General features: G+C 38.3%; 1 protein-coding gene across 1 annotated transcript in view; it reads left to right on the top strand.

Moving 5' to 3' along the window:
- Not11 (CCR4-NOT transcription complex subunit 11) overlaps positions 1-27,256 on the top strand; it is a 103,475-nt gene that overhangs the window by 17,839 nt on the left and 58,380 nt on the right. Inside the window, exons 3-4 of the mRNA XM_090377247.1 lie at positions 6,870-7,004; positions 19,035-19,157. Of these exons, the coding sequence (XP_090233373.1) occupies positions 6,870-7,004; positions 19,035-19,157 (258 nt within the window). The remainder of the gene's footprint in view (positions 1-6,869; positions 7,005-19,034; positions 19,158-27,256) is intronic.

Raw genomic sequence — 27,256 nt, forward strand, 5'->3', positions numbered from 1 at the left:
CTCTTTGTGTGTTGTTATCGATAATGGTCAGAATGGCAATGGATATGTTGGCGAAGTCATGCATTTTGAAATGTCTGTATTCGATTTCGTTATTGTATTTGTCTGTCCTGTTTTGTTGGACGTCTGTTGCAGCGTTTTCATCAAATCTGTTTATTTGTGATCTGTGAAGGTTCATCCGAAGGTGGAGCTCTGTACTTGTTTGTCCGATGTATTGTATCCCACATATCCCGCATGTAATTAGGTAGATTACATTTTTGGTGTGACAGAATGTTGGTGCTTCTTTAGAATTTAGATGGTGTATGTTGTGCATGTAGGGACAGGTTTTACAGAGTTTGCTGTTGCATTTTTTGAATTTGAGTTGTTTTATTTGTTGTGTGTGTAGCCCGATATTTTCATTGTTTAGACGTTTCGGTTATTGGTTTCTTTTCTCCCTAGTGGTGTGGCGGCATTGTATGCTAAGTGACCATTGTTATGAAGAGATGGGTCCCGCGTGGTCATTTTCGGTCCCGGGGTGCCATTTATGTTGTGATACCCGTACGGCATGTTATTCTTATTTATCTTAGCGTCCATGTTGTTATTTATTGTGCATTTTATTATTAATTTAAGGCCCTTTATGTATGTCCCGTAATACCTATAGGTAGGAATTTTTTATGATGGTTCATTTTGTATTTTATTTTTAATATGCTAATATAGCAGTTTTATTTAATTTCTTTCTAGCTTTTTCTGTTGATTTCTGTTCATTTTCTGTTCTTTTCTGTTCATTCTATTATATAAATCCCTATATCCTTATGGATTAAACAATCGATTCAACGGAAGGAACTTCGCATTCACCAGCCCCGAAACATGTACTTACAACATCTTCCAGATCAGCAAAAACTGGCAATATAACGGGATTAAAAACGGAAAATTACAGGAATACAATAAAAACAACAGCAAAATACCAATAAATATCAATGATTTCGAAAAACTATTAACAGAATGGGACACAAACCCCATAAACATCAAAAATGTACACAACACACTATTCTCTATTAAAATAAGCAAACTTAGAGCACTTAGCAAAATATACCAAAGGCAAAAAACCCAGAACATACACCTCAACAATATACTTGAAGACATATTTAAATTCAGAGTAGGCATAAACTTCAATGAACGCACTAAAAAAGAGTACTGCATAATAAAATACCAAAACCGTTTATACGACACAGTTAATATAAGTGATATCATTAATAATAACAAATGTTACCTACCCATCAAAAGCACGCAAATAAATATTAGATACAGATACACCAAGCCAATAGGACTAACCATCTGCAATTACAAAAACACCATTGATAAAATGAATGAAGGAGAACAACCATGTCACTATCAGGAAAGTAGATATAAAAAATTCATCAATACACATTACAATCATATAGTAACAGGAGACCTCAATATTATCGAAGACAAAACACTAAGAGAAACAAGGAAAAGGGGTACAAAATTCAATGTACCAACACCCCAATTAGGTTGGATTATATAAAAAAATCAATATACACAGATCTGTTACAATTTGCATTCAAAGCAGCATACAAAAACAGTGAACCCATAGAATCATTCCAATGTTGGATAAATGCCAATACTGAAAACATATTAGACCGTTTCAGGGAAAACATAACAATACAAAAACATAATAAAAATAACAAGCACTTAAATTTAAAAACTATCAACAATAAAATCAAAGAAATACAAAACAAATTTGTTATCACTAGAACCGACAAAGCAAACAATAATATTCAGTATCATTTGCAAAAGATTCTACATAGAAGCCATTAAAGAGAAATTGCATGACAATGAAACATACAAGTACATAGACGCTAACTCAAACAGCATCAGCAAAAAAATATTGGCCGTGCATAAAAAACTTAAAATTAAAATAGACAGGATGCAGTACCCCTACATATACTGGATTCCAAAATATCACAAGATGCCTACGGGAAAAAGATTCATTACTTCAGGCAAAAACAGCTATATCAAGTATACCAGTAAGATCATGGAAGATAAATTAAAAAACATCACCAAAGAAATCAAAAACACCAGAATTATCAACAACAACAAAGAATATTTGAACGACTTAAAAAAACAAAACAATAATATTAAAAGTATAAACACATATGACTTCAAAAACCTCTTTACAAGCATAGCACACGACAACCTAATAGAAGTACTACAGATATATTACCAAAAATATCACAACATACTACAATGCAAAAAACAACAAAAATCAGTGTCAAAGGCAACTACATTCTAATGGGAGGCAAAACATATATGCAATGCAGGGGGATAGCTATGGGCTCCAGCAGTTCATGTGCCATAGCTAACCTCTACCTGCACCATTATGAAAGTAACATCACGGACAATATAAAATTCTACCGATATATAGATGACCTACTCGTGATCAACCATGAAAACTTTATAAATATAGCAAAGAACACTTACCCAGCATACCTAAAAATTGAATGTACAAATCCGGACAACAACCAAAAAGCTGTCTACTTAGACAGCGAAATTGCCATCCACCCAGACAAAATATATACACATCACTATGATAAAAGACCATTTTAATTTCGAAACAATAAAACTCACACACTGGGAAAGTAACATAGCAAAACATATACATGGTAATACCATAAGAAATCAAACAAACAGACTATTAAAAATATGCAACAATATAAATAGTGGAAATATAGCAATACAAAAACTCATCAAAACACTGGATAGAAACAAAATACCCAAACAATACAGTAGATATCACATAAAAACTGCCATATTCGCAAATATTAGAAAACACCACCCCAATGTAGACCCACATACATTCATCAAAAACCATCTAAAAATAAAATAGTAATTACTCAGAAGAGTATCCCCATGTTTATATGGTTTATTGCACTCAGGCGAGGCTCGTCGCCTGACTGCACTACAACCTATTGCCAAAATTGAACCCCCCAACAAAAACCCATAGTAAGAGGCTGTATATATGTATATAGCTTTGCCTCTGGACAAACACGTGCTGTTACGCCTTGGAAAAGCGGGTACCGGCACAGTCTGAGGTAAGGCATAAAACAAATGTAAAAATAATGTAAATACACATGTAAATAAAGGAATTTAATCCACTAGTTAATACAAACCACAGAAAGTTAACATAAATTCATCGACCTAACAACAAACCACCATAATAGGCATTCGCTTGAAAATCTGGGACTTCGGCCAGTGCGCCATCAGCACACAGTGAAATGTTAATGCGACTGCGCCATAAAAATAGCCATCCATAAAAACAAATTAAAGGCGGTAAATTCCCTTTTCGACTCTACGACCTCCACCGAACACATCAAGTAAGTAGTAGTGTTGCAATATAAAATACTTACCCGTTGGGCTTTGTGTATTCTATCACAGTTGCTGTAGAGATTATAAAAAATTAATTTAATTTATAATTAATACTAATTTAACTAACAACAATTAAGAAGAATAATATAAACATAAGTTCAAAAAAAAAAAAAAAAATTTTAAAAAGAACCTTAGAATCTAGAATTAAATAAAATAGCAAAGCTGTGATAGATACAAACAGAAACGAGTAAGTAAAAAATGCATTACATCAAATGGGCCGTCAATCCACTCAAAGCCCCCGATGAAGTAGGGGATTGACGTCCACGTGATGTAATACAAAAATGTATAAAAAAGTATAAATAATATTATATAGTTATAAAATAGTATTGATAATTGCATATTGCTACAAATATATAAAAAAATTTTTCATCAATAATTATCATGAAAATTTCTTTAGCAATACGCAATAAGCTTCTAAATCCTAAATGTATAGGCCATGGGAAATTAAGATAACCGAGATAAGGCTAGCTTAAAGACCAGTATTGTATTAACAATAATACCTATATGTAAAAAACACCAGTATTTAAGAAAATCGAACTATTGGAAACAAGTATATATATATATATATATATATATTATAACTAAATACAATATATATAACTTGGAAAAGTTTCTCAAAATGAGAGAGACTATAATTATAATTGCACTGTTTCATGATTTTGCTGAAATATTTTATAATCTTTCTACAGTAGTTGACAATCTGTTCAGTTTACTAGTTTGAGTTCTACAGGACTGGGTTTCAGAAATCTGGAAAGGGTTAACTCCTGATATTGTTGATTGTTTTATTTATATTTATTTTTTCTGACATAAAAAAGGCTTTGAAATGCAAAAATATTCAGATTTTAGCAGGGGTTACTTCTTTTGTCCCATTGATGAAAAATATTTTATTGCATGCATTAGAAACACAAAATTCACAAGTACTTAAAAAAAAAGTAAAGTGCAGCCATTATCAACTCACTGCAGGATGGAAGCCTCCTCAACAATTCATGCTGAGGGAAATGGACCATAATCTGCCACGCTGGTCCAGTGCGGGTTGGCAGATCGACCATATTCAGCAGTCAGGGGCTTTAACCCCGATCTACTCAAAGAGCGTGCGCTACTGCACTCCCGCTCCTGCCCACTCGGCTATGGAGGCTTACTAAACAAAATATCAGTGTAAAATAAATTTACTCATCATATAATCCCAAAAAATCGTTGCAGCCACACCCTTCATTGCTGATGTTACAGTTTATACTTTTACTCTTTTCAAAGAGGGTACCATCTTCGGTAACATCTAAATCCACATTTCTTGAAAGACCTTGGGTTTTTAGACAAAAGCTTTTTGGGAATAAGGGAAAATTTCTTGTGAGACATGTAAATACTCACTCGTATATACTAGGTAAGGACAATATACAGTCTTATCTTAAAAAATTTTTACTGCATGCACCTGGTATGCTTTCGGACCGTAAGATGCAGGGGAATTTTAGGCAGAATTTTCCAGAAAGAAAACTCTTATGGTCTGGAAAGTACAGTGTATGCATAGTATGAATAATAGTGCAGTTAATCTCCCATTCGGTAGATTGAGCTATTTTTGTGTTACAGACATATGCAACAGTGCATTCTACATTTATATGATTGCTCATTAACATCAAATAAGTGTATACAAGTTAATTTAAGTTTGGTTTGTATGTTTTCATACATTGTCAGTTGAAAACTGGAAGTGTTAGGAAGACTAACGTTGAAATACAAAATGAGAATTTGATGCATACAGCTTGTGTTAGTGTTGCAAATTTTTACCAAAATATTCTGATCAAGCATATGAATTTCAGTTATCCATTTTAAATTCACACATGGTGCAGCATGTCAAGGAAGTACCTGGGCCTTCAAAAACAAATATCAAGAGAATGAAATACGTTGATGGTTATATCAAATCTGGTTTTTCATTTGTTGGAGACGAGCATCCTCAGTCACTGTATACTATTTGAAGAGAATTACTTGGAAACAGCAACATAAAACCTCTTCTTTCTCATTATTTAGAACAGGGGTCCCCAAACTACAGCCTGCCGGCCGGATCCGGCTTGCCAGATGATTTAATCCGGCCCTCGAGACGATTTCATCCGCCTCGTCGAAATTTATTCTATAGAAATCTTTTTTGGAAACCGTCTTTTCTTTTCCAAAAAAACTTTTACTCTTTTCAAAGAGTAAAAGCCATATTAATAAATATTTTGATTCCAAAAACATCGAAAGACCTATGCAATTTCATTGTGTTATTCACCAGCAATTGTTGTGCGGTACATTTTTGTCTTTGAACTCAATCATGTCGACTATAATTAGTATTACGAATTTTATACGCAAAAATGGCCTGAACCATCGTCAGTTTAAAATTTTCTTTGAGCAAATCGAAAGTGAATATGGCGATTTGTTGTACCATTTGGAGGTACAATGGTTGAGTCGCGGTAATGTGTTAAAAAAAGATTTTTTCAACTCAGAACCGAAATAGACATAATTATGAACGAAAAATTAAAATCATTCCCAGAACTAACAGACTCTAAATTGTTATGGAAACTTACATTTTTAATAGATATTTGTGAACATTTGAATACATTGAATAAAAAACTCCAAAGTCACGATCAACTTGTAAATGACTTGTACTACAATATTAAAGCATTTCAGACAAAATAAGAATTATTTAAAAATTAAATTGAACAAAATAATTTTTCCCATTTTTTTGCATTCGAAAGTTTATATAATAATATGCCCAATTGTGATTTTTCTACCGACAATATTGTCCGAAATCTTGAATTATTGATGGAAGCATTTGTTGATTTCGAAAACAATAGAAACTTATTTACGTTATTTCAGAATCCAATCCATTTGATATAAATGTTTCACAAATAGGTAAAGATCTACAATTAGAAATCATAGATCTTTAAAGTAACGATAACCTGAAAACATTATTGAAAAATGAAACATTAATTAACTTTTATAATACTTTTACAGAAAACAAATTTCCAGAATTAAAAAAAATTAGCAAGAAGAATAATTTCTATTTTTGGTAGCACTTACCGATATTCAAAAATGAAATATATAAAATCCAAGCATCGATCAAAAATGACAGATGAACATTTGCAAGACTTTTTAAGATTTACTTTTGAGGTACTTGAAGTAGATACCAAGAGAGGGTCACCTTGTATACTAATCCTAATTTCATCAGATAAATATTTTTATTTTGCTTTGTGCAATGCAGTGTTATGTTTGGCTAGTTCTGTATTCTCACCACCTGAGAATCTGAGGCCCACACAGTTATAAATATAGTTCCCCACAACTTTATCAACAGTGAATAATAATGATTGCTTTTGTTGATTGATTTTAATCAGCAAAGTAAAATATTGATGGCTGTCAATGTTTTTTTTTTTTTTTTTTGAAATAGAGATAAGATAAATTTATAGATTTCTCTCTAATTATAGGTAATGCTATTGCAGCAGTCAGACTTATTGCCTAATCCTACTCAACGTTTAGCTGCTATATTTCTTCTTTATGAGATGTACCGCACCGAACCAGTTCCTGCTAGTCCATTTGCTGCTGTGTTTGTGCATTTGTTGGTAAGTTGAAAATATTTTAAGTTCTTCTATTGATTTAACTAAGATACCACTGGACATTGCTTTTAATTAATATTTTTTGTAATGTAAATAAGAAAAATTTAGAAATTGTATTTTGGAGTTTCAAAATGCTGATAGTGGCTAATAGAGAATGTGGGCTTAATAGAAAGATAAAGGATGTAAATAATTACTAACCTAACTTTGCTAAGTTATGTTAGTAATTATTTACATAACAGTTAAAATGGCAATCATAATAATGAGGTGGCATGTGAAAGGTGAGAATCAGCCAACTTCAGTTTTTTGCTGTATTTCCATCAGGACCATCATTGAACCATTAGGTGTGCGTTGATGAATCAAGGCACACCTGAGGTAAAGCTAAACAATTACATACATTTTAACTCATTTGCTAAACAATTACATACATGAAAGCAGAGCAGGGATTGGTTTTGCTGAGACAAGAAGTAAATTGTGCACTGTTGATGTGAAGTCAAAAGCTACACAGAATAGAAATGTCAGAATAAAGAGCTGCATGTTGCGGCTGATCACAGAGCAGAACTGCTGGTCAGAATAGTTGTTTCTGGCATCGATCCCTCGACATGGGCACCTGTACGTGGTGAGGGGACCTCCCAGTGACGCTGCTGGACTTCCAGACTAGCATCACTGGGATCCAACGCCCACAGCCTAGGTTCCAGGCTTACATCAATGGAATCCGGCGTGTTTGCCGTGCGCTGCGACCCGTGGAAATTTGCAAAGTGGGATCCTGGTGGTTGAGGGGCCCAGCTTCAATACACCACTTTGGCCCCTGCTTCGACAAGACGGGTGGTCCTGGAAGGCCCGGCTAGGATCAATCGGCTAGTAGGCTCGCCTGCGAGGGTCAACCGTGTCAATGCCACGCCCGCCGACCGGGCTAGCTGAGTGGGTAAAGTACCTGCCCGGCAACCCCAAGGTTGCGGGTTCGATTCCCGCCTCGGGCTTGGATCAAAGTACTGCAAAAACCTTGGGAGGTGCAATATGGCCACAGAAGCCGATGCGCCAACAACTACCAAATCAAAAAAAAAAAAAAAAAATGCCACGCCCCTACCCTCATGGTCCGAGGGACAGGATTCAGGCTGGCGCCGGTGCGGGTATAGTGTCTGGGTAGCCCTGGTGTCCCGCTCCCGAGCGCATTTATTGCATGCCGGGTAGTGGGCGTCCCTTTGGGCTCCGTGGTGGGTGGGGAGCCCGGGCACTGAACCATATAAAAATCTCTATGAATCCTGATAAACTAAATTCTTCAGAGGCCCCAACCCGGTCCCTATCTGAAAACATTGATATAGATTCAGATAGCATTATAGCTACAAAGAGGCAGCGAACAGAAATATCATCAGGGCCTATTCCAAGGTTCCTAATTATGCACTCAACCAGTGAAAAACCGATTGGAAAAATGTCACCCTTTTTTATCTAAAAAGGGTTGGATGGGTTAGCAGGTTCACCCAAGTCAGTTAAGAGGCTCCGTTCTGGGGACCTCTTGATTGAAACAAAAAATGACAGGCAGTCTGAACATCTACTCCGAGTAACATCAATCGGAGGAATCCCTATAACAGTGACACCACACAGAACACTCAATTCATCGAGAGGTGTCATTTCGGAGTGGGACCTTCTTGACGTAACCGAGGAGGAAATCTGCTTCGAATTAAAACCACAGGGAATTACTGCCGTCAAGAGAATTACTGCGCGAAGGGATGGAAAAATTGTTAAAACCAGGAGCGTTATCCTGACTTTTAACTCTCCTAAACCTCCTGACGAGATTAAAGCTGGATACATCAACTGTTCAGTGCATCCATACGTTCCGAACCCTTTACGGTGTTTTAAATGCCAGAAGTATGGACATTCTCAAATGGCCTGCCGTGGAGTCCTTGCATGCGCTCGATGCGGTGCAAAGGACCACGAAACAACAGCATGTTCAGCCGCAAAACCCACCTGTATTAACTGTGAAGGCGAACACCCGGCCTACTCTCGAGCATTCCAGAGGTGGAAAGAAGAAAAAGAAATTCAACGGCTGAAGGTAGAGCTAAATATATCATACCGGGAGGCAAGGAAATCGGTCAAACTCCTGAATATCAACAAACCTACCTACGCCCAGAAGGTAGCAGGGAGATGTTCCGTCGGAACTCAGACAGACATGACCATTCCTCCAAAGGAGTCTTTCACTCCCATCGCGCGGTACCTCTTAAGTTCTCAAAAACCTGCACAAAAGGACCAATCAGCTGCCACTCCTATATCGGTACCTCCTAATGCTCCACAAGTAACAAAGTTAATTATGAAAGAAAAGAATAAGAAAGGGGAACTCCTCCCTAGTACCCAAGAAAAGATGGATGTCGAGCAGAAGGAGGTACCCGAAGATTCAGTCTTGGAACTCTTTGCGGAGGAAGAAATGGACACGGGACAGCGTCCATTCTTCCTCAAAAAAGATAAATCCAAGACTGATAGAAGTAAGCCCTCAGCACCTCGGAAGCCGCCTGATGGACCCACCAAGCCAAAATAATGGCTAAATTCCTACAGTGGAATTGTCGTGGATTCCGGCGAAATATTGATGACATCAAGGCCCTCCTGCAAAAGCACGAGCCAGTTTGCTTTTGCTTGCAGGAGACATATCTAAAGGCAAATGATGATCCCACCATGCACAACATCACATTTTTTCGAAAGGATAGAATTGCGGATGGCTCTGTACATGGGGGAGTGGTTATCCTTGTGGGTAACCAGACCCCAATGCAGCCCTTGCTAATTACAACCAGCATAGAGGCTGTTGCAATTCGCCTTTCAGTGGGATTTTTATTAACTGTGTGCTCCATCCATTTGCCACCTGGGACTGACATCTCCCAGGCAGACCTTGATGATCTTCTAATGCAGCTGCCTCCCCCTTTCTTACTTCTCGGGGATTTTAACGGACATAACACCCTGTGGGGTAGTGCTAACATCAACAGAAGGGGACGAGTCATAGAGCGTATGCTCAATGACAATGACCTTTCCCTTCTAAATACTGGAACAAACACCTTCTTCAACATGCCTACCCGTACTTTTTCTGCCATTTATCTCTCTATCTGCCCCCTTCTCTACTCCCTTCACTCACTTGGGAAGTGGAGGAGAATCCATACGGAAGTGATCACTTCCCCGTGATAACCTCGTTATACAGTGGGAGACCATGTCTTCTCTTCAGGTTACCACGGTGGAAGATTGATCAGGCTGACTGGACTGCCTTCCAACATCAGGCATATTTTGATCTTAGCACAGTCAGTCAAGAGCCTATCAATGATGCAGTTAAGTACATCACAGAAAATATTGTCCAAGCAGCTGTGAATGCCGTTCCAAAAACATCTGCCCGGTTTCCACCATTTCCCAAACCTTGGTGGAATTCACAATGCACAGCAGCAAAAAAGGCTCAAAACAAAGCGTGGGGGATATTCCACCGATATCCTACCAGGACCAACCTTATAGCCTTTAAACGTGCACGAGCCAAAGCACGATATATCCGTCGTCAGAGTCAAAAGGAATCATGGATCCGTTTTACCTCATCTATTAACCAGGCTACCAATTCTAAGGTAGTCTGGGATAAAATCCGGAAAATGAAGGTAAAATATACATCCCACCCTTCGGCAATCCTAGATTATAATGGATGCGCTATTGCAGATCCAACTGCAATAGCCAATTCTCTTGGGGAAAAATTCTCTAACATCTCTGCAACATCTTCGTATTCCCCAGAGTTCCTGGTCCTGAAATATAAAATCAAAAAACAGGCACTTAACTTTAAATCTAAGAGCATTTATCCCTACAACGGGGATTTCACTATTCTGGAACTGAAAAGAGCCCTCGCTCTTTCCAAAGCAAGTGCCGTTGGACCAGATGGCATCCATTATGAAATGGTTAAACATCTTTCATCAAAATCTATGGATTGCCTGCTCCTTCTGTATAACAGAATCTTTACTGAAGGGCAGTTTCCGGACTCCTGGCGAAAGGCAATCGTTCTTGCCTTTCCTAAGCCAGGAAAGGATCCAAAAGTCACCACCAATTATCGTCCTATTGCTCTGACTAGCTGTCTGTGCAAAATCCTGTAGAGAATGGTTAATTCTCGTTTAATATGGTACTTAGAATCAAACGACATTCTCTCCAAAATCCAGTGCGGCTTCCGAAGGAACCGGCCCACTTTGGACCATCTTATTAGACTGGAAACATCCATCCGGGATGCTTTCCTAAAATGCGAACACTTGGTGTCGGTGTTCTTTGACATGGAGAAAGCGTATGACACAACTTGGAGATTTGGCATCTTAAAAGATATGCATATCCTTGGCCTTAGGGGGCAACTCCCCATTTTTATTAAAAACTTTTTAGCCAATCGATCTTTCCAAGTTCGTGTGGGATCCTCACTCTCTCGTTCCTTCAGTCAAGAGGAGGGAGTACCACAAGGATCAGTATTAAGTGTCACGCTTTTTGCCATCAAAGTAAATTCCGTCACAGAACAACTCCCTCCAACTGTAAACAGTGCCCTCTATGTTGATGACTTTAGCATATTTTGTCAGTCATGCAACATGAGGGTTATTGAAAGACAACTGCAGAAAGCTATTGATCGCCTCAACTCCTGGGCTCTTGCTAATGGCTTCAGGTTCTCGCCGGAGAAGACCGTTTGCGTACACTTTTGTCGTAAGCGTAATCTTCATCCTGAACCTGAATTAAAGCTTGGACAAAATGCAATTCCAGTAGCAGCGGACACAAAATTCTTGGGACTCGTATTCGATAAAAAGCTGACCTTTCTGGATCACATCCGTCAACTCCGCACAAAGTGCACAAGAGGGCTGAATATTCTGCACTCTCTTTCCTCAACATCTTGGGGTGCGGATCGATGCACCCTACTACGCATCTATCATGCACTCGTACGATCCAGACTGGATTACGGGTCCCTGGTATACAATTCGGCCAGAGACAGTGTACTTCGATGGCTGGATCCTGTCCATCATCAGGCTCTCCGTATCGCTATTGGAGCATTTCGAACATCTCCCGTCCAGAGCTTATATGTTGAAGCAAACGAACCACCGTTATCACTTCGACGTAAGCAGTTGTCTCTAAAGTACGCCTTAAAACTGAAATCCCTGCCAGACCATCCTACGTGGCCATTCGTTTTTGAGCCACGATGGGAAAATTTGTACAACACCCGTAAGACTGCCAATCGTCCTTTTGGTATTCGTCTCCAAGAGCTACTCAAAGAACTTAATATTAAGGTAGACAAGGTTGCCCAAACACCAAAGCAACCCCTTCCACCCTGGCATGCTCGTGTTCCAACATGTGACTTGTCCCTCAGAAATTGGGGAAAGTCGGTCACTCCATCGTCTGTCTACCTGCAGCTTTATTCAGCACACCGAGCTAAACATTCTGACTTCGCGCCAGTTTACACAGACGGTTCGAAGTCGGAATCATATGTGGGATCTGCTGCTGTCTTTACAGACAGCACTACATCGGAGCAGATTCCCTCTGAATGCAGTATATTTACTGCAGAGCTGCATGCTATAGAGTTAGCCTTGGATCACATTAGTGAATGCCAATACCAACGGTTCATTTTATATTCCGATTCTCTCAGCGTGTTACAGGCTTTAATATCTGTGAGATATAATCCTCATCCAGTTCTGTCTAGTATTCAGCAGAAGATTCACTTCCTCCTTGGACGTGAATATGATATCCGCTTCTGCTGGATTCCCAGCCACATTGGGATTAGGGGAAATGATTTGGCTGATGCCGCAGCCAAATCAGCAATTCCCAATAATAACCGCTGCCTGTCAGTCCCGTATACAGACTACAGGCAAATAATACACAAAAAGATATATTCCCAATGGCAGGATTCGTGGAATAGACAGACTGCGAATAAATTATATCGTATAAAGCCTGTTATTGAACCGTGGCAGTCTAGTCTGCGCAGGAATCGTAAGGAGGAAGTTGTTCTTGCCCGGACCTGCATAGGACACACTCATTTAACTCATTCGTTTTTGCTGAGGGCTGATGACCCTCCTATGTGTGAGTCCTGTGGCACAATTTTAACGATCAGACACCTTTTAATTGACTGTCCAGATTTTAGCAGCACCCGTTTTACCGCTTTTAATCATCTGACTGAGCCTTATACACTCAGTCAGATTTTATCCGACAATGACAATGTGTCTGCGATTTTTAGCTTTTTGAAAGCAATAAAGGTTTTTAATCGTATTTAAAATTTATATGTTGTTGTTATTTCTTTTATTGATTTATCTTTTTATATATTTATTATTAGATCTGGACATGGTGACTAATTAACTAGGTCACTGAGATGTTAAATTTTTACAAATTACCTGGTCTTGGCGCATTATAGCCCTAGTTGCTAATGCGCCAATAAAATCCAAACCAAACAAACAAACAATCTGGCATCGACTGATAAGATGAAAATAATATTAGTTTTGTTTTGTGCACTTACAGGAAAATAAGTGCAAAAGTGTTTGTGTCCTTCATTGATGAACCATCAGTAATCTTTATGTGATGAGGCTGATTGTTCTTTGGTAGGGAACAGACTCTTCAGATGCCTTTTGAAGAAACCTATCGAGTCCTTGTAGATGCTGGCAGAATGGATGGGAAGAGATGGAATGCATGGAGAAGTGAAGTGTATCCATATGCTAGTCAAAGAATTTGCAGATACAAGAAATGACAAGTTTTTGAAGGATTTTGCTGTTTTATTGACATAATTTCCATATTAAATTGTACTCTGTAAGCAGCTTTATAATCCTAGTCATGCTCATTTTATTTTTTAATTTAGCTAGAGATTTTGTAGGTTACTACTTAATATACGTAGAACCTTTGTATCATTCAAGTCTTACCACCATTGTTATAGTTATAGAGTGGTAGAAGAATTCAGATTTTTTTAATTGTTGTAAATAGGTACTGCTAACATTCAAATCACTTAGGTTGGCATTAGTTAGATAAATTTGTTATATCTTATAATTAATTTAACTTTCAAGCATAATGATATGGCCTAATACGTATAACGCAAACTGTCAGCGTGGTAGTATTATTTTTGTGTAACTGATATATCGATAAGAACATTGGAATTTTAATTATATATAATAAGTAACATAAACTTCATAGCATAACCAGTGCATAGTGTTATTACTGCATTAAACATATTTGTTTAGTGAAGTATTTTTAATTATATTGAATTTGAACGAAAATTATGCCTCAGACCAGAGCAGCAAAGCAAAGGGTTCAAGCTGGTGGGAGTGCTGTGGCTCTGGGAAGAACAGGGGGGGGGGTGCAGTTGTCCTCCGAATCACTGCCTTATGAGATGTATGGCTTGCTTGATGTTTGCAGAGCTACTAGGAATGGGACTTGATATTACCAAGGGGGTATATCTTTGTGTGTGCTCGATGTAAGGAGTGTGAGGATATTAGGTACCAACTCAGCATTGTTATGGGCCTTTATGACAGCTGGAAAAACAGGACGGATGTCCTGGAAGAAATTAAATTGGGCCCATCGAGCTCTTACCTGCCCACATCAATGCCAGAGCTTGCATTTAATCATCGTGTAACAGAGCAGCAACCTTCCAAGACAGGATGCACTGGTCCCACAGGAGCTAGTTGTTGTTGTCAGTGACTCTGTTATCAAGGAAATTTTTTTCTGTTTATACTCTGGCACGACAACCAAGTCAGTAGAGTTTTTACAATAAATCGTCAATACAAATATTTATCGTATTTAGTAGTCACGGGCTTGAACCCCGGTCCACTCAAGGAACGCGCACTATGCATTCTCGCTCCTGACCACTCGGCTATGAAATATATTGTGAAAAGAGGATAGGTGAAATAAGACCAGAGTGTGTCTACAAGTGGCAAACGTTGATGATGTTGTAGAGTAGATATCATCTTTTAAGGGCACAAAAGGTTGTACATGTTGGCACTAATGACCTTAAGAGTAAGAGAGCTGCAGATTTACTTAACAAGTACAGGTCAGTGTTGAAAAAAAGTTGCGAGTTTGGGTTAAATTTGAAAGTGTCTGTGTTTCTGCCCAGGCACGATAGGAGGGAGTATATGATGAGAGCCTTGTCAATCAATTCGGCCCTGGAGAGACTGTGCAAGGCTCATGGAGTAGAATTTTTTTCAGCATGGTCTGTGCTTGCTAACAGAAGAAACTGCTTCTACAGGGATGGGGTACACTTATATAGAAAGGGTGTAAAAATATTTGCTGATGCTATCGAGGCAGTGTTAGGTGGGTCGGAAAACTGCTAGCTTGGGGGGGGATTAACAGACTAAAAGGTTATCAGTAGCCACAGGCAGAGGCAAAAGTGATTCTTGCACTGCTTCTGTTGTAATGAGTAGCAGCCTAGGGAGCAAGTTGCTGGGGATTTCAAGAGCTGCTGGGAGTCATCATGGAACAAGTAAATACATTGGCTATGTTAGGGTAACTCAGAGTAAGAACAAGTGCATGTATACTTGCATGTACACCAGTGCTAGAAGTATAGTAAATGAATTTGAAGTGCTAATCAAGACATCAAAGGCAGATATTGTTGGGATATCAGAGACATGGTGCCACACAGATAAGCAGTGCAGAATTAGAATTTGGGGAGTACAATGTCTACAGAAAGGATAGACAGGGTAGGAAGGGAGGAGGGGTTATGTTATTAGTTAAGAAACACATGAAATCTAAGGAAATGCATCCAGTTGACATGGGTGGACGGTGCAATGTTGAGTCAGTTTGGTGTGACATAATCATTGGGAAAGGAAAAATGAGAGTAGGAGTGTGTTATAGGTCTAATGACTCTGATGAGTACAATGAACAGTTGTGCAGAGAAATAGTGGGCCAGTAAATCAGAATGTCTTATAATGGGGGAATTTAACATTCCAGATTTTGACTGGAACTTGTGGGTTGGTCACTCACAGACTAGCAAGATTTCTATGGATTCGTTGGATGACTGTTTTCTACAACAGCATGTTAGAGACCAACAGAAGGGAGTAATACTCTTAATGTGATTATTAGCAGTGCATTAAGAATCTGCAGTTAAAAGAACCACCAAGTGTCAGTGATAACAGTATTGATTTGGGATTTACTTAAAGATGTAACTACCATCAAAGCTAAATGGAGGGGTTTTTGTTTTCGTAAAGGTGACTACAGTGATCTCAGACAGTGTTTAAATTCTGTACAGTGGGGCCAACTGTGATGTTACCAGAAGCCTATGGTAGATATAAACTAGTCTGTAATCAAGTCAAAAAGGAGGTCAGGCAAGCGATGGCAGGTTACGAGAAATCTTTGGCAAAGGATTCAAAGAAAAACAGCAAAGATTTCTTTACCTATGCAAACACTAGAGGGAAGGGGATGGAACAAATTGGTCCACTTGATATCAATGGTTTGACTGTTGATAATCCTGCTTAGGTTGCTGACAAACTGAGTGAGTATTTTGCATCTGCATTTACACATAAGGAATTGTTTAGGGAAGTGGATGCCCAAAGTTTATCAAGCTCTAACAGAGAGCTAAATGATTTTGTAATAACTGAGGAGAAAGTGGAAGAGAAATTGTTGAAACTAAACATAAGAAAGGCACCTGGGATGGATGGGATGTATGCAGTTATATTAAGGGAGGCAGCGAAGAAAGTTAGTAAACCCTTAGCCATAATCATGGATGAAATCCTTGGATTCAAGGGAGATCCCTGTGGGCTGGAGAAGTACAAATGTATCCTCCATTCACAAAGGGGAATTAAAGGATGACACAATTAATTACAGACCTTTAAATTTAAATTCCATTACAGGGAAAATAATGGAGTCACTGGTTGAAGAAGTAATGTAGGATCATCTAGACAAGGCCACAATGATACTTCAAACACAGCATGGGTTTGTTAAGGAGAAGTCTTGTTTGACCAGTTTGATTAGTTACTATGATGTTGTCACAAAGGAATTGGATGCAAAAAATTATTTTGATCGTACACTTGGATTTCAGGAAAGCTTTTGATGCTGCTGCACATAAAAGACTGCTGTATAAATCGGAGCAGTGTGGCATTAAGGGCAAATTGCTGCTATGGTTAAATGGACTGTTGAGTGGGAGAAGACAGTGAGTGATAATCAATGGACATTGCTCTTCATGGACTCTTGTTATTAGTAGAGCCCCCCCCCCCCAAAGTTCAGTGTTGGGCTGTTGTTGTTTTCTATATTTATCAATGATATTGATGAAGGCATATCAGGCTTAATGTCCAAGTTTGCAGATACAAAGATTGGCAGGGTGGTTAATGACAGTATTCTACTGAAACTGAAACAGGATCTAGAAAAGTTGGGCAGATGGACTGAGAAATGGCAATTGATGTTTAACTTTGATAAATGCCAAGTATTGCATATCAGTAACCCTGGAGTAATGTACCATCTGTGTGGTACTACACTCAGGGTAGTGGAAAATGAGAAAGATCTGGAGTAATTGTGCAGTCATATAAGAAGTTCTATGTGCAATGCAGACAGGCTGCCAGGACAGCTCAAGGGGTTTTGTCAATGAAATTCAGCAATTTTGAGGTGCCTCCGTAGCCAGGTGGGCAGAAGCAGCAGTGTATAGCACACACTTCTTGATTATGCTGGGGTTCGAGCCTGTGACCACCAAATACGGAGGATGCGGAAAGGTCAGGGAATGACCATCGCATATCCCCAGAGCAATATAGCCTTAGTTGCTAATGCTCCTAAAAATAACAATAACATTAACATCAGCAATTTTGCTAGCAGGAATAATGGAGTGATTTTCCCATTGTATAAGACAGTGGTCAGGCCACATCTTGAGTACTGCTACAGGTTTGGAAGCCTCATTTAGGACGGATGTGGAGCTGCTGGAATGAGTACAGAGAAGGGCAACAAGATTGGTGATGGGAACAAAGGGGTGCTCTTACCAAGAAAGCTTCAGTTCTGCAAATTCCAATGTCTGGAGATTAGGCACCTGCAAGGTAATCTGATTGCAGTGTTTAAAGCTTTGAATGGATTGAGCAAGCTCAGTGCTGATGGGATTCAAATTGAGGTAAGACAATTGCAGAATAGATGTGTGGAAGTTTGCCTTTAGCCAACAGGTGGGTTAATTGTTGGAACAAACTGTTGTCATGGACGTTGGTAGTTAAAATAAATTTAAGGAAGAACTAGAGAAACTATTGAAAGGAATGGATAGGTGAAATGGGAGTTGTCGTGTTTTTTTCTGCTGATGCTGTATAAGCTTGCTTTCTTGCATAATTTGCCACTACTAATGCTAAATCTCTCAGTTGGTTGGGGAGTAGTCTGCAGCTGCTATGTATGCTAGAAGGGCAGTGTATATCTCCCATAAACATTTTTATGGATGCAGCTAGTGTGTAAAGAATTTAGATGTAATTTAGGAAGTTTGCCAATTTTGAGGTGTGTATCATATGGTTATATTTTGTGATTAATATCTGTAAACTGTAGCTAAAATAAGATATATAAAGAATGTTCATCATTTCTGTTAGACTATTTCAATGGAGTTATAGCCAAATTGCATTTGCATCTGTATGTTTTCTGTTCATACAGAGGTGTGTTCATGTTTCATTTATTCTCCTGCTGTTCTGGTCAGGAACCTGTTTGCTCCTTGAATTTGGTTTTGTAAAATTGGAATATGGGTTATATAGGTGGAAGAATCAGTTAAATATGCAAGTTTAGCTACCACTGACACAAATTTCAATTTAAAAATTTTTTTTAAACACTTGACGTTGGTTTTGGCGGCTAAAATTTTTAGTAGAAGTATTTCTTGATATTATACCTAAATGAACAAAATTTCAGATTAGATTTGTATATGATGATGTTGATAGTTCTTTTGTTAATGTACCTTGACCCAAAAACTGTTTGCCCATATAAATTCTTTTGCATATATAAAGTAACTTCTTTGAAAAGAAATATATTATTCCTTGTGTAATTCCTTGCCAGCTGTTATTTGTTTAAGACCCTTTATTAAACCTTTTTAAGTATGTATTTAAAATTTCTAAATGCGTACTATACTGAATAATAAATAATAAAAATTTTCTTATCTTCTAGCATACACCTGATGATGTTATAAAAGGATCAAGAAGGAAACTAGAGTATGCTGGTGAACTCCCTCATCTTACACCTCCTGAAAAATATTTCTTATCGCAACTAATCTCCATGCCATCAAAAGATGTTAGTAAAGTCTTTCATCTGATTAAACTTATTTACTCATGGATTATTTCTAATTTATCAGCAGTAATCAATTTATAAAATGTGAAAATATTTTAGTTTTATGTTGAGATTAATGCATTAACTTTCATTGTTTTTTGCAGTTGAAGCTAAATTCCAATCAGTATATATCGAAAATGTTCAAAGCGAAGCATTTCCAGAGTGACAGTAATTGCAGCTTTATAGGAACAATTTTTGTCACCAGTGTGGATGGGACATGCATGGACAGTGACTTTAATATGTTGTATGGTTACTATCAACCATCAGACATGTTTCACACCTGGAATGTATTAATAAAGTCAAAAGTAATTGATGAATTGTTATAGAATCAGTTGAAATTCTTTTTTTAAAAATGCTATTTCCAGCTGATTAAGTGTCACCAGATTGTCCGGATTAGCTGAACTGTGTCTTCCTAGGGCATCCCAGACATGCTTGATTTCAATTTGGGAGAGGAGGCAGGCCAATCCATACAGACAATACCCTCATCTACCAGTGTATTATTAACCAAGTGTGTCTTATGGGGTTGAGCATTGTTGTTTATCAGATTGAACTCTGCCTACAATGCTAGCATAGGGAAGGACCATGGGTTGCAGGATCTCGTCTCTCTGTACCTACATGCAGTCTTGTTCCTGACTTGGTGGTCTCCAACTGTAAGAGACTGGTGTCATCCCATACCAACAGCCCACCTCCACAGATTTGGCTGAAACTGGCTGTGTTCTTAAATGTACATATTACTTCTGGATTCTTTTTCATGCCCTGCTGGGGCCTGACAAGAATCCAACTGCACCTAAACTGATCTGTAAAGAGTACATTCTACCATTCCTCATCAGGCCTATTATGATGTTCAAGTGTCTGCATTCTTCTGGCCATATGACATTGGATAGTCAGTGAAATACACCTATACCTTAGATCTTTTTGCATAAAGACCATGTCTGTGCAGATGATTTTGGATGGTTTGGGTTGACATTCATCCTGCTGTAAAGTATCTGAGTAGGTGGGTAGTATTCAAGTATCAGTTGTGATGGGCAAGGCGAAAAAGACAGAAATCTTCTTTCACTGTTGTTGATTAGTATTAGTAGTAGCAAACGATGCAAGAAATTAAGCTTATACAGCATCAACCAAAAGTAAAAATACTTCCCTTTTCACCTGTCCATCCCCTCTATTAGTTTGTTCAACCTTGAATTTATTCAAACTAGCCACCTCTACAACACCAGTGGAAGGTTTTTCCAACAATCCGATGGTACTACACTGACAGTGGTAGAGAGTGAAAAGGACCTGAGGGTAATTGTGCAGGCAGATATGAAGTTTTCTGAGCAGTGCAGACGGTCTGCAAGAATAGCTCATGTTGTCTTGTCAATGATATACAGGAATTTTTCTAGCAGGGATAAGGAGGTGATTATCCCCTTGTATAAGGTCAGGGCACACCTTGAGTACTGTATACCAGTTTGGAAGCCTCATTTTAAGAAGGATGTAGAGCTGTTGGAACGAGTACAGAGAAGAGCATCAAGATTAGTGACTGGAACAAAGGGTTGCTCTTACGAAGAAAGGCTTAAGTTTTGCAAATTACAGTGTCTGAAGACTAGGCACCTACGAGGTGATCTGATTGAGGTGTATAAAGCCTTGAATGGTTTGAGCATGCTCAGTGCTAATGGGGTGTTTCCTCTTGCTCAGAATAATCGCCTGAGAGGGCGTAAATTCAAATTGAGGAAAGACAATTGTAGGATAGATGTGTGGAAGTTTTTCTTTAGTAGCCAGCGGGTTGTTGATTGCTGGAACAAACTTCCATCTGTCATTGTAGAAGTTGATAGCTTAAACAGATTCAAGGAATCTGTTTAAGCTATCAACCAGACAAACATTTGGAGCAAGTGGATGGGTGAAATGAGAAGGGTAGGTTTTTTTTTTTTTTTTTTTTTTTGGCTGATGCTATATAAGCTTGCTTTCTTGCATCATGTGTCCTTGCTAATGCTATTCACATGCATCCCCCATTGAGCATGGTGTAAAGTATGTATGTATGGCATTGGAGAGGGATGACAATCTTAATGGAAGGGTGTCATTGAATATAATATAGAAGATATTTGTAGTGGTGTAGAATTGTCTTTCTAGTACTACCATGTTATTTCAAGATTCTATGTATAAGCAGGTTCATGGCGCAGCTGTGAGATCTCCAAGTAGTGCTATTGTTGCAAACTTAGCCATGAAAGAGCTGGAGCCCAGAAATTTTGATGGGTCTGCTCTACCTCCTCCCATATGTGCATGGAAATGCTATGTCAATGATACATTCAAGGTTCTCACCTTTCATTCACTTCACTTCACCTCAGAAGTAGAAATAGACTGTATCCTCTCTTTCTTTGATGTGTCAGTTTGTAGGGATGGTCCCATGGAAACCTATGTGCTGGGAACAATGCATGCATTATAACACAGCACAAGCCAACAATCAAGAATAATCCTTTCTTCAATTTGAATTTATGACCATCTCGTGTGTTGTCTGATCAGGAGGATAAATTCCATCAGCATTGTGCTTACTCAATCCACTCAAATCTGTAAACTCCTCAATCGGATCTCATTGCAGGTGCCTATCTTTCAGACACTGAAGACGTTCCTAGTAAGCGGACCCTTCCCCTCCACTAATCTCATTGCCCTTCTCAGCACCCATTCCAACAGCTCCACATTCTTCCTAAAATGGTTAGGCCACCACATCTTCCTAAAAGATGTGGTGGCCTAACCATTGGTTTATACAACAGGATAATCACCTCCTCATGTCTTCTGTCAAAATTTCTGTATATTATTGACAAAACTCCACGAGCTGCCCTGGCATAATGGTCTACCACCCTAACCTGGATGTTTATGAATGGTCTCAGATTTCTTGGAACTGATTTCAAAACCTGTTGATGACACTTTGTTGACACACCAAGACATGCTGCAACTTGAGATTATTACTATTATGCCTTCAGTCACTCGGTGTTCTTTCAAGTGCTGACTTGAGAAAATCCATCTGACGTGCAATTTTTAATTTCTTCGTTGCAATAACCGACAAGTGTCTTTTCATTTTTCACTATAATGTATGAATGAGATTAGCATTAGCAGAGGCATACAATGCAAGAAAGCAAACTTATGCAGAATCAGCCAAAAAAAAAAAAAAAACAAAAACAAAAAAAATCTCCCATTTCACCCCTCAATTCATTCCAAATGCCTGTCCAGCTCAGCCTTAAATTTATTTAGGCTATCAACTTCCACAACTAAAAAAAAAATGGAAGTCTGTTCTACCAATCAACTACCCACTGGCTAAAGGCAAATTTCTGCACATCTGTTCTACAACTGTCTTTCCTCAATTTGAATCTGTGCCCCATCAGGTTCTTAACTGAGCAAAAGGAAGAATCCCATCACCTCGCAAATGCCTCGTCTCCAGATGCTGCAATTGCAGAACTTAAGCCTTTCTTTGTAAGTGCACCCCTTTTTTCTTCTCACCAATCTTGTTGCCCTTCTCTGTACTCGTTCTAGCAACTCTACATTCTTCCTAAAATGAGGCCTCCAGACCTGTACACAGTACTCTAGGTGTGACCTGACCATTGCCTTGTATAATGGGATAATCACCTCCCTGTCCCTGCTAGCAAAATTCCTATATATCATTGACAAGACTCCATGACCTGCACTGCTCAGCGAACTTCATATTTGACTGCACAATTACCCCCAGGTCTTTTTAACTTTCCACTTCCCTGAGTGTAGTACCACACAGTTGTTACGTTTCTCTTGGGTTATTGATACCCATATGCAGTACTTTGCATTTGTCAATGTTCAACTTCAGTTGACACTTTTCAGCTCATTTGTCCAACTTATCTAGATCCAGTTGGAGCAGGCGCCTCCGTAGCCAGGTGGGAAGGAGCAACAGTGCGTAGCACACGCTTCTTGATTAGACCGGGGTTTGAGCCCGTCACCACCAAATACGGAAAGGTCAGGGAATGACCACCGCATATTCCCGGAGCAATATGGCCTTAGTTGCTAATGCTCCTAAAAAACAACAAACAACAAACAAACTCCAGTTGGAGTAGCATACTGTCTTTACTGTCATTAACAACCCTGCCAACCTTTGTATCATCTGTAAACATGGACATTAAACCTGATATACCTTCATCAATATCATTGATAAATATACAAAACAACAATGGGCCCAACACCAAACTCTGGGGAACTCCACTAATAACATTTGTCCACGAAGAGCAATTACTACAGATGTGTCTGTAGCACGCGTAGTTGTCAACTCTCTGGATTATGATGAAGAATCCATCTTTTTACTTGATTTGACCTTTCTTCATCTCTGTCTTATTCGGTTGGTGATAGAGTTTCTCCATCTTCCTTTTTGAAAAAAAAGTAAAACTATGTTATAATTGGCTTTTTTAAAAAAAATTTCAAATTTATGCTTATTTTGTTAATGAACTGGTCATCTAGTGTGTTATTATATATTGCAAAATAGAAACATAAAATAATAATAATATTGTTTCTGTAATGTGCGATAATTTCATAGTGCTTGTGTGGTATGAAGCTAAAACAATGTCTTTCAGTAAGATACCAAAGAATGCAGTGTAAAATTTCAGCAGACATATAAACAAGATTTTCTGTGTATTGCAAAATTAGAAAAGTTAACTTGTTTGCTTTGTGTATTGTATGTAGATATGATTTTTCAATGGGAAATGCAGTGTAATCAGCAATTTGCAATCAAATAAGCATAAGGACAGCATGCAATACATAGAATGAAATGAAAAAATAGATGTAACATTTCATTGTGACGTCACACATGGCGAATATTAATTGCATCTTTTGTCGTAGAACACTGATTAGCAATGATCAACCAGGTGCTTGATCCTCGCTAATTCAGAAGTATGTTTCTTCATAGTTAAATAGCAAAAAAAAATACAATTGTTGAAGAACAAAAACAACAGGCATTGTTAGTGAAATTGCACAAATAGGGAAAGAAGTGGTAGTAATCGTTCTCATTTTTGATTGCAGTAAAGTAATTTATTCCAAACTATATCCCATGGTGGTTACCTACAGTAATAAAAAAAAATGCAAATTGAAAGCAGCTTGTTCGCAGTGTCAGCATTGGAAAGTCACTACAGAGTATGACATTGGATATTTTTTGAATAACCTGAAAGCATGTGAGATTCCTTCAAAAAACTGTCTGGCACTTAATGTTGACAATGCCCTGTAATGGTATGCCTAAAAACTGAAGTAGTGATTGAACATTTGGTGGTAATAGGCCATCCTTGTAATTTTATTAATTTGTCTGCTGAAAAGGGATCTGCATGCCTTTCTGTGAAAGTGGGTGAATGCTTGGCAGAAATTTACTACCATCTAGAAATAAGTGTTAAAAATGAAAAATACAGGGTGATTCATGTAAAACTGGCCTCAGTCACTGGCAAAATAATTAGAGAAATCTTGACAGAAGTAAAATGAGATAAACACAAAAACTCATTCAAAAGTAACTTTATTTATTCTCTCGAAATGTACACACAGTTATAAGAGATGCTGGAAATGATGTCCTTGTGCATGTATACGGTTTTGTGCACATATCATCATATTCAAGGTGACCCGATGCAAAACAGTGACGTCGATATCCTCGATATTTCTTCGAATGCTGTCCTTCAGTTCATTTATTATGTGTGTGTGTGTGGGGGGGGGGGGATTGTGCTCATAAACTCTTCCTTTCAAATATCCCCACAGGTAAAAGTCACACAAAGACAAATCTGGAAAATACGGTGGCCACAATCCTATGCCAACTGTGCATTACTCTGTGAAACTGTCACGAACATGGGCCAGTGATTCATGAGACGTGTGACATGTGGTGCCATGACATGAGACGTGTGACATCCTGTTGAAAGTAGCAGTTTTCACGCTCGTGTTCTGTTAACTGAGTGTAGAAGTTCTCAAATATCTGAAGATGAATTGCTGTGTTCACTGTAGTGTCAAAAAATATTGGGCCAGAGACCACACACCATACCCCGATTTTCTGGTCGTGAAGTGATTTCTGATGTAAGTTGTTAGGATTTTCGACACACCAGTATCGAGTGTTATGAGAATTCACATGACCAGAAAGATGGAACCATGCCTCATCACTCATGAAATAAATCAGTGGGTTAGTTCACCATCTGCAGTCTTGTTAATGAACCACTCACAATAATTCAGATGTTTTGCTACATCAGGTGGCAGTAATTCTGGGGCACATGTGATGCAATAGGGTTTCAATTTCAGGTAATGAAGTACATGAAAACAAGAAGTTGGTTTCACTCCAGTTTGTGTTATGCCTTATGCATTTGTCTTCAAAATATTATCATTATCTTTACCATTCGGCATCTTTCATATTGTGGAGTTAACTTCACAACTGCGATGGCTTTGCATTATCAGGGTACCTGCCTGCTCACCAATGAGTGAGCCAACGAGCTCCGAAACAGTGCTATCTGGGTGGTGGTGCCCACTGAGAATAAATAACAGTAGTCTCCTCTACTAGAGAAATGTTATTTATCTGAAATAGTGCAATACCTGGTATCTCGTGAAGGTAGCCACAATACAAGATAAAATCTAACGACAACTTTACACTACTCAGGTAGTTAAATTTTTGGGTAAACTATGGTGTTTTTACGCTGATATTATATAGTAAAAAATGAATATCACACCAGTATGAGGCAGGCCGGTTTTACGTGGAACATGCTGTAGATTTAAGCAACTTAAACTGAAGCATGCCACTGAAGTAAAAAAAGATTTTGAAGCATGTGTGCAAATTTTGGCCATCTGGTGTTAAATGTGTAAAACAGTGGCAGCCTTTGACAAGTCTTTGTCAAGAAGAGGTGAGAAAAGCCATATGAGCAGGAGCAGCAGTGCATAGCACATGCTTCTTGATTAGACCGCGGTTCGAGACCGCGACCACCAAATATGGAGGATGCGGAAAGGTCAGAGAATGACCACCGCATATCCCCGGAGCAATATGGCCTTAGTTGCTAATGCTCCTAAAAACCAAGACAACTGTATGAGCACTTTTCAGAATTATCAAATTGAAAAGTACAAGCGATCACAGTAAGGGCACTGACTCATGTTCAAATCCAGTTCGTGATTCTAAGGAACGTTTTGGAAAACAAATTAATGAATTCACCAAAAAAAAAAAAAGAAAAAAAAAAGAACTGAATTGCAAACTTGTGAAAGCAATCTAAACAGGCCAGGCAAGCTGATAACTATAAGCACATGTTCCTCACTTGTGCAGAAATCTGTTCATGTTCCTCTCTTCCAGCTTGATTAAAATAGTTTACTTATTTCTGGTGTAAAATTTAAAAAACATTATGCCAGCTTTCAAAATCTAAACATAACCCTTCAATCCAGTGTACCTCTCATCCACATACTGAGGTGATTGCTCATAGATATATTAGAGAATGTTATGCGCAAATTTATTACACCAACAGTTTTTAAATATTCTACTTTCATTTTGTAAGTTCATTACCACAGCAGGCTAAATCAGAAGGATGATTCTGACTTAGGCATTTCTTTTGCCAAGGTTGTGGAGAGTTGGAAAAAAAAGAGGAAAAGATTCTGTTCTTTTGTTCAGTGAGGAAGTACTTTATGGCTGCATGTGACTGCATGGTGCACAAGTTCCAGTGATATTATAAATGCTGAGGTAGCACAAATTTCATCAATTGGAAGTGCATCATTTTCAAATTTGAAAGTTTTTGTGTGCAGATTTCCAATATTTTTTTGCGTCATTAAAGATAAAGAAATAAATGACACAATAGATGTTTTGCAGCATCAGTTCCAGTGTAAGAACCTATGAGATGCCATTATTAAAGAAGAAAGAATTGATTTATAGTGGTCCTTGGTTTGACAAGTGCACAAGGAAGCTTGAAATATAAAAAATTATTTCTTGTCAAGCTTGGTATTTTAACTATTCCTCATAGCAGTGCAGACAGTGAGAGAATATTCAGCCAGGTTAGAAAAACAAGAACTGAGTTTTGATCTTCTCTTTTTGGCAAAGCTTCGGAAGTGTTCCTGACAGTTGAATCTAGGGTAGCAGGGCAATTGTTATGTAA

The sequence above is a fragment of the Mastigoproctus giganteus genome, chromosome 7 (assembly GCF_048544385.1).
Source record: "Mastigoproctus giganteus isolate SK-2022 chromosome 7, ASM4854438v1, whole genome shotgun sequence".
In the NCBI taxonomy this organism is placed as follows: Eukaryota; Metazoa; Arthropoda; class Arachnida; order Uropygi; family Thelyphonidae; genus Mastigoproctus; species Mastigoproctus giganteus.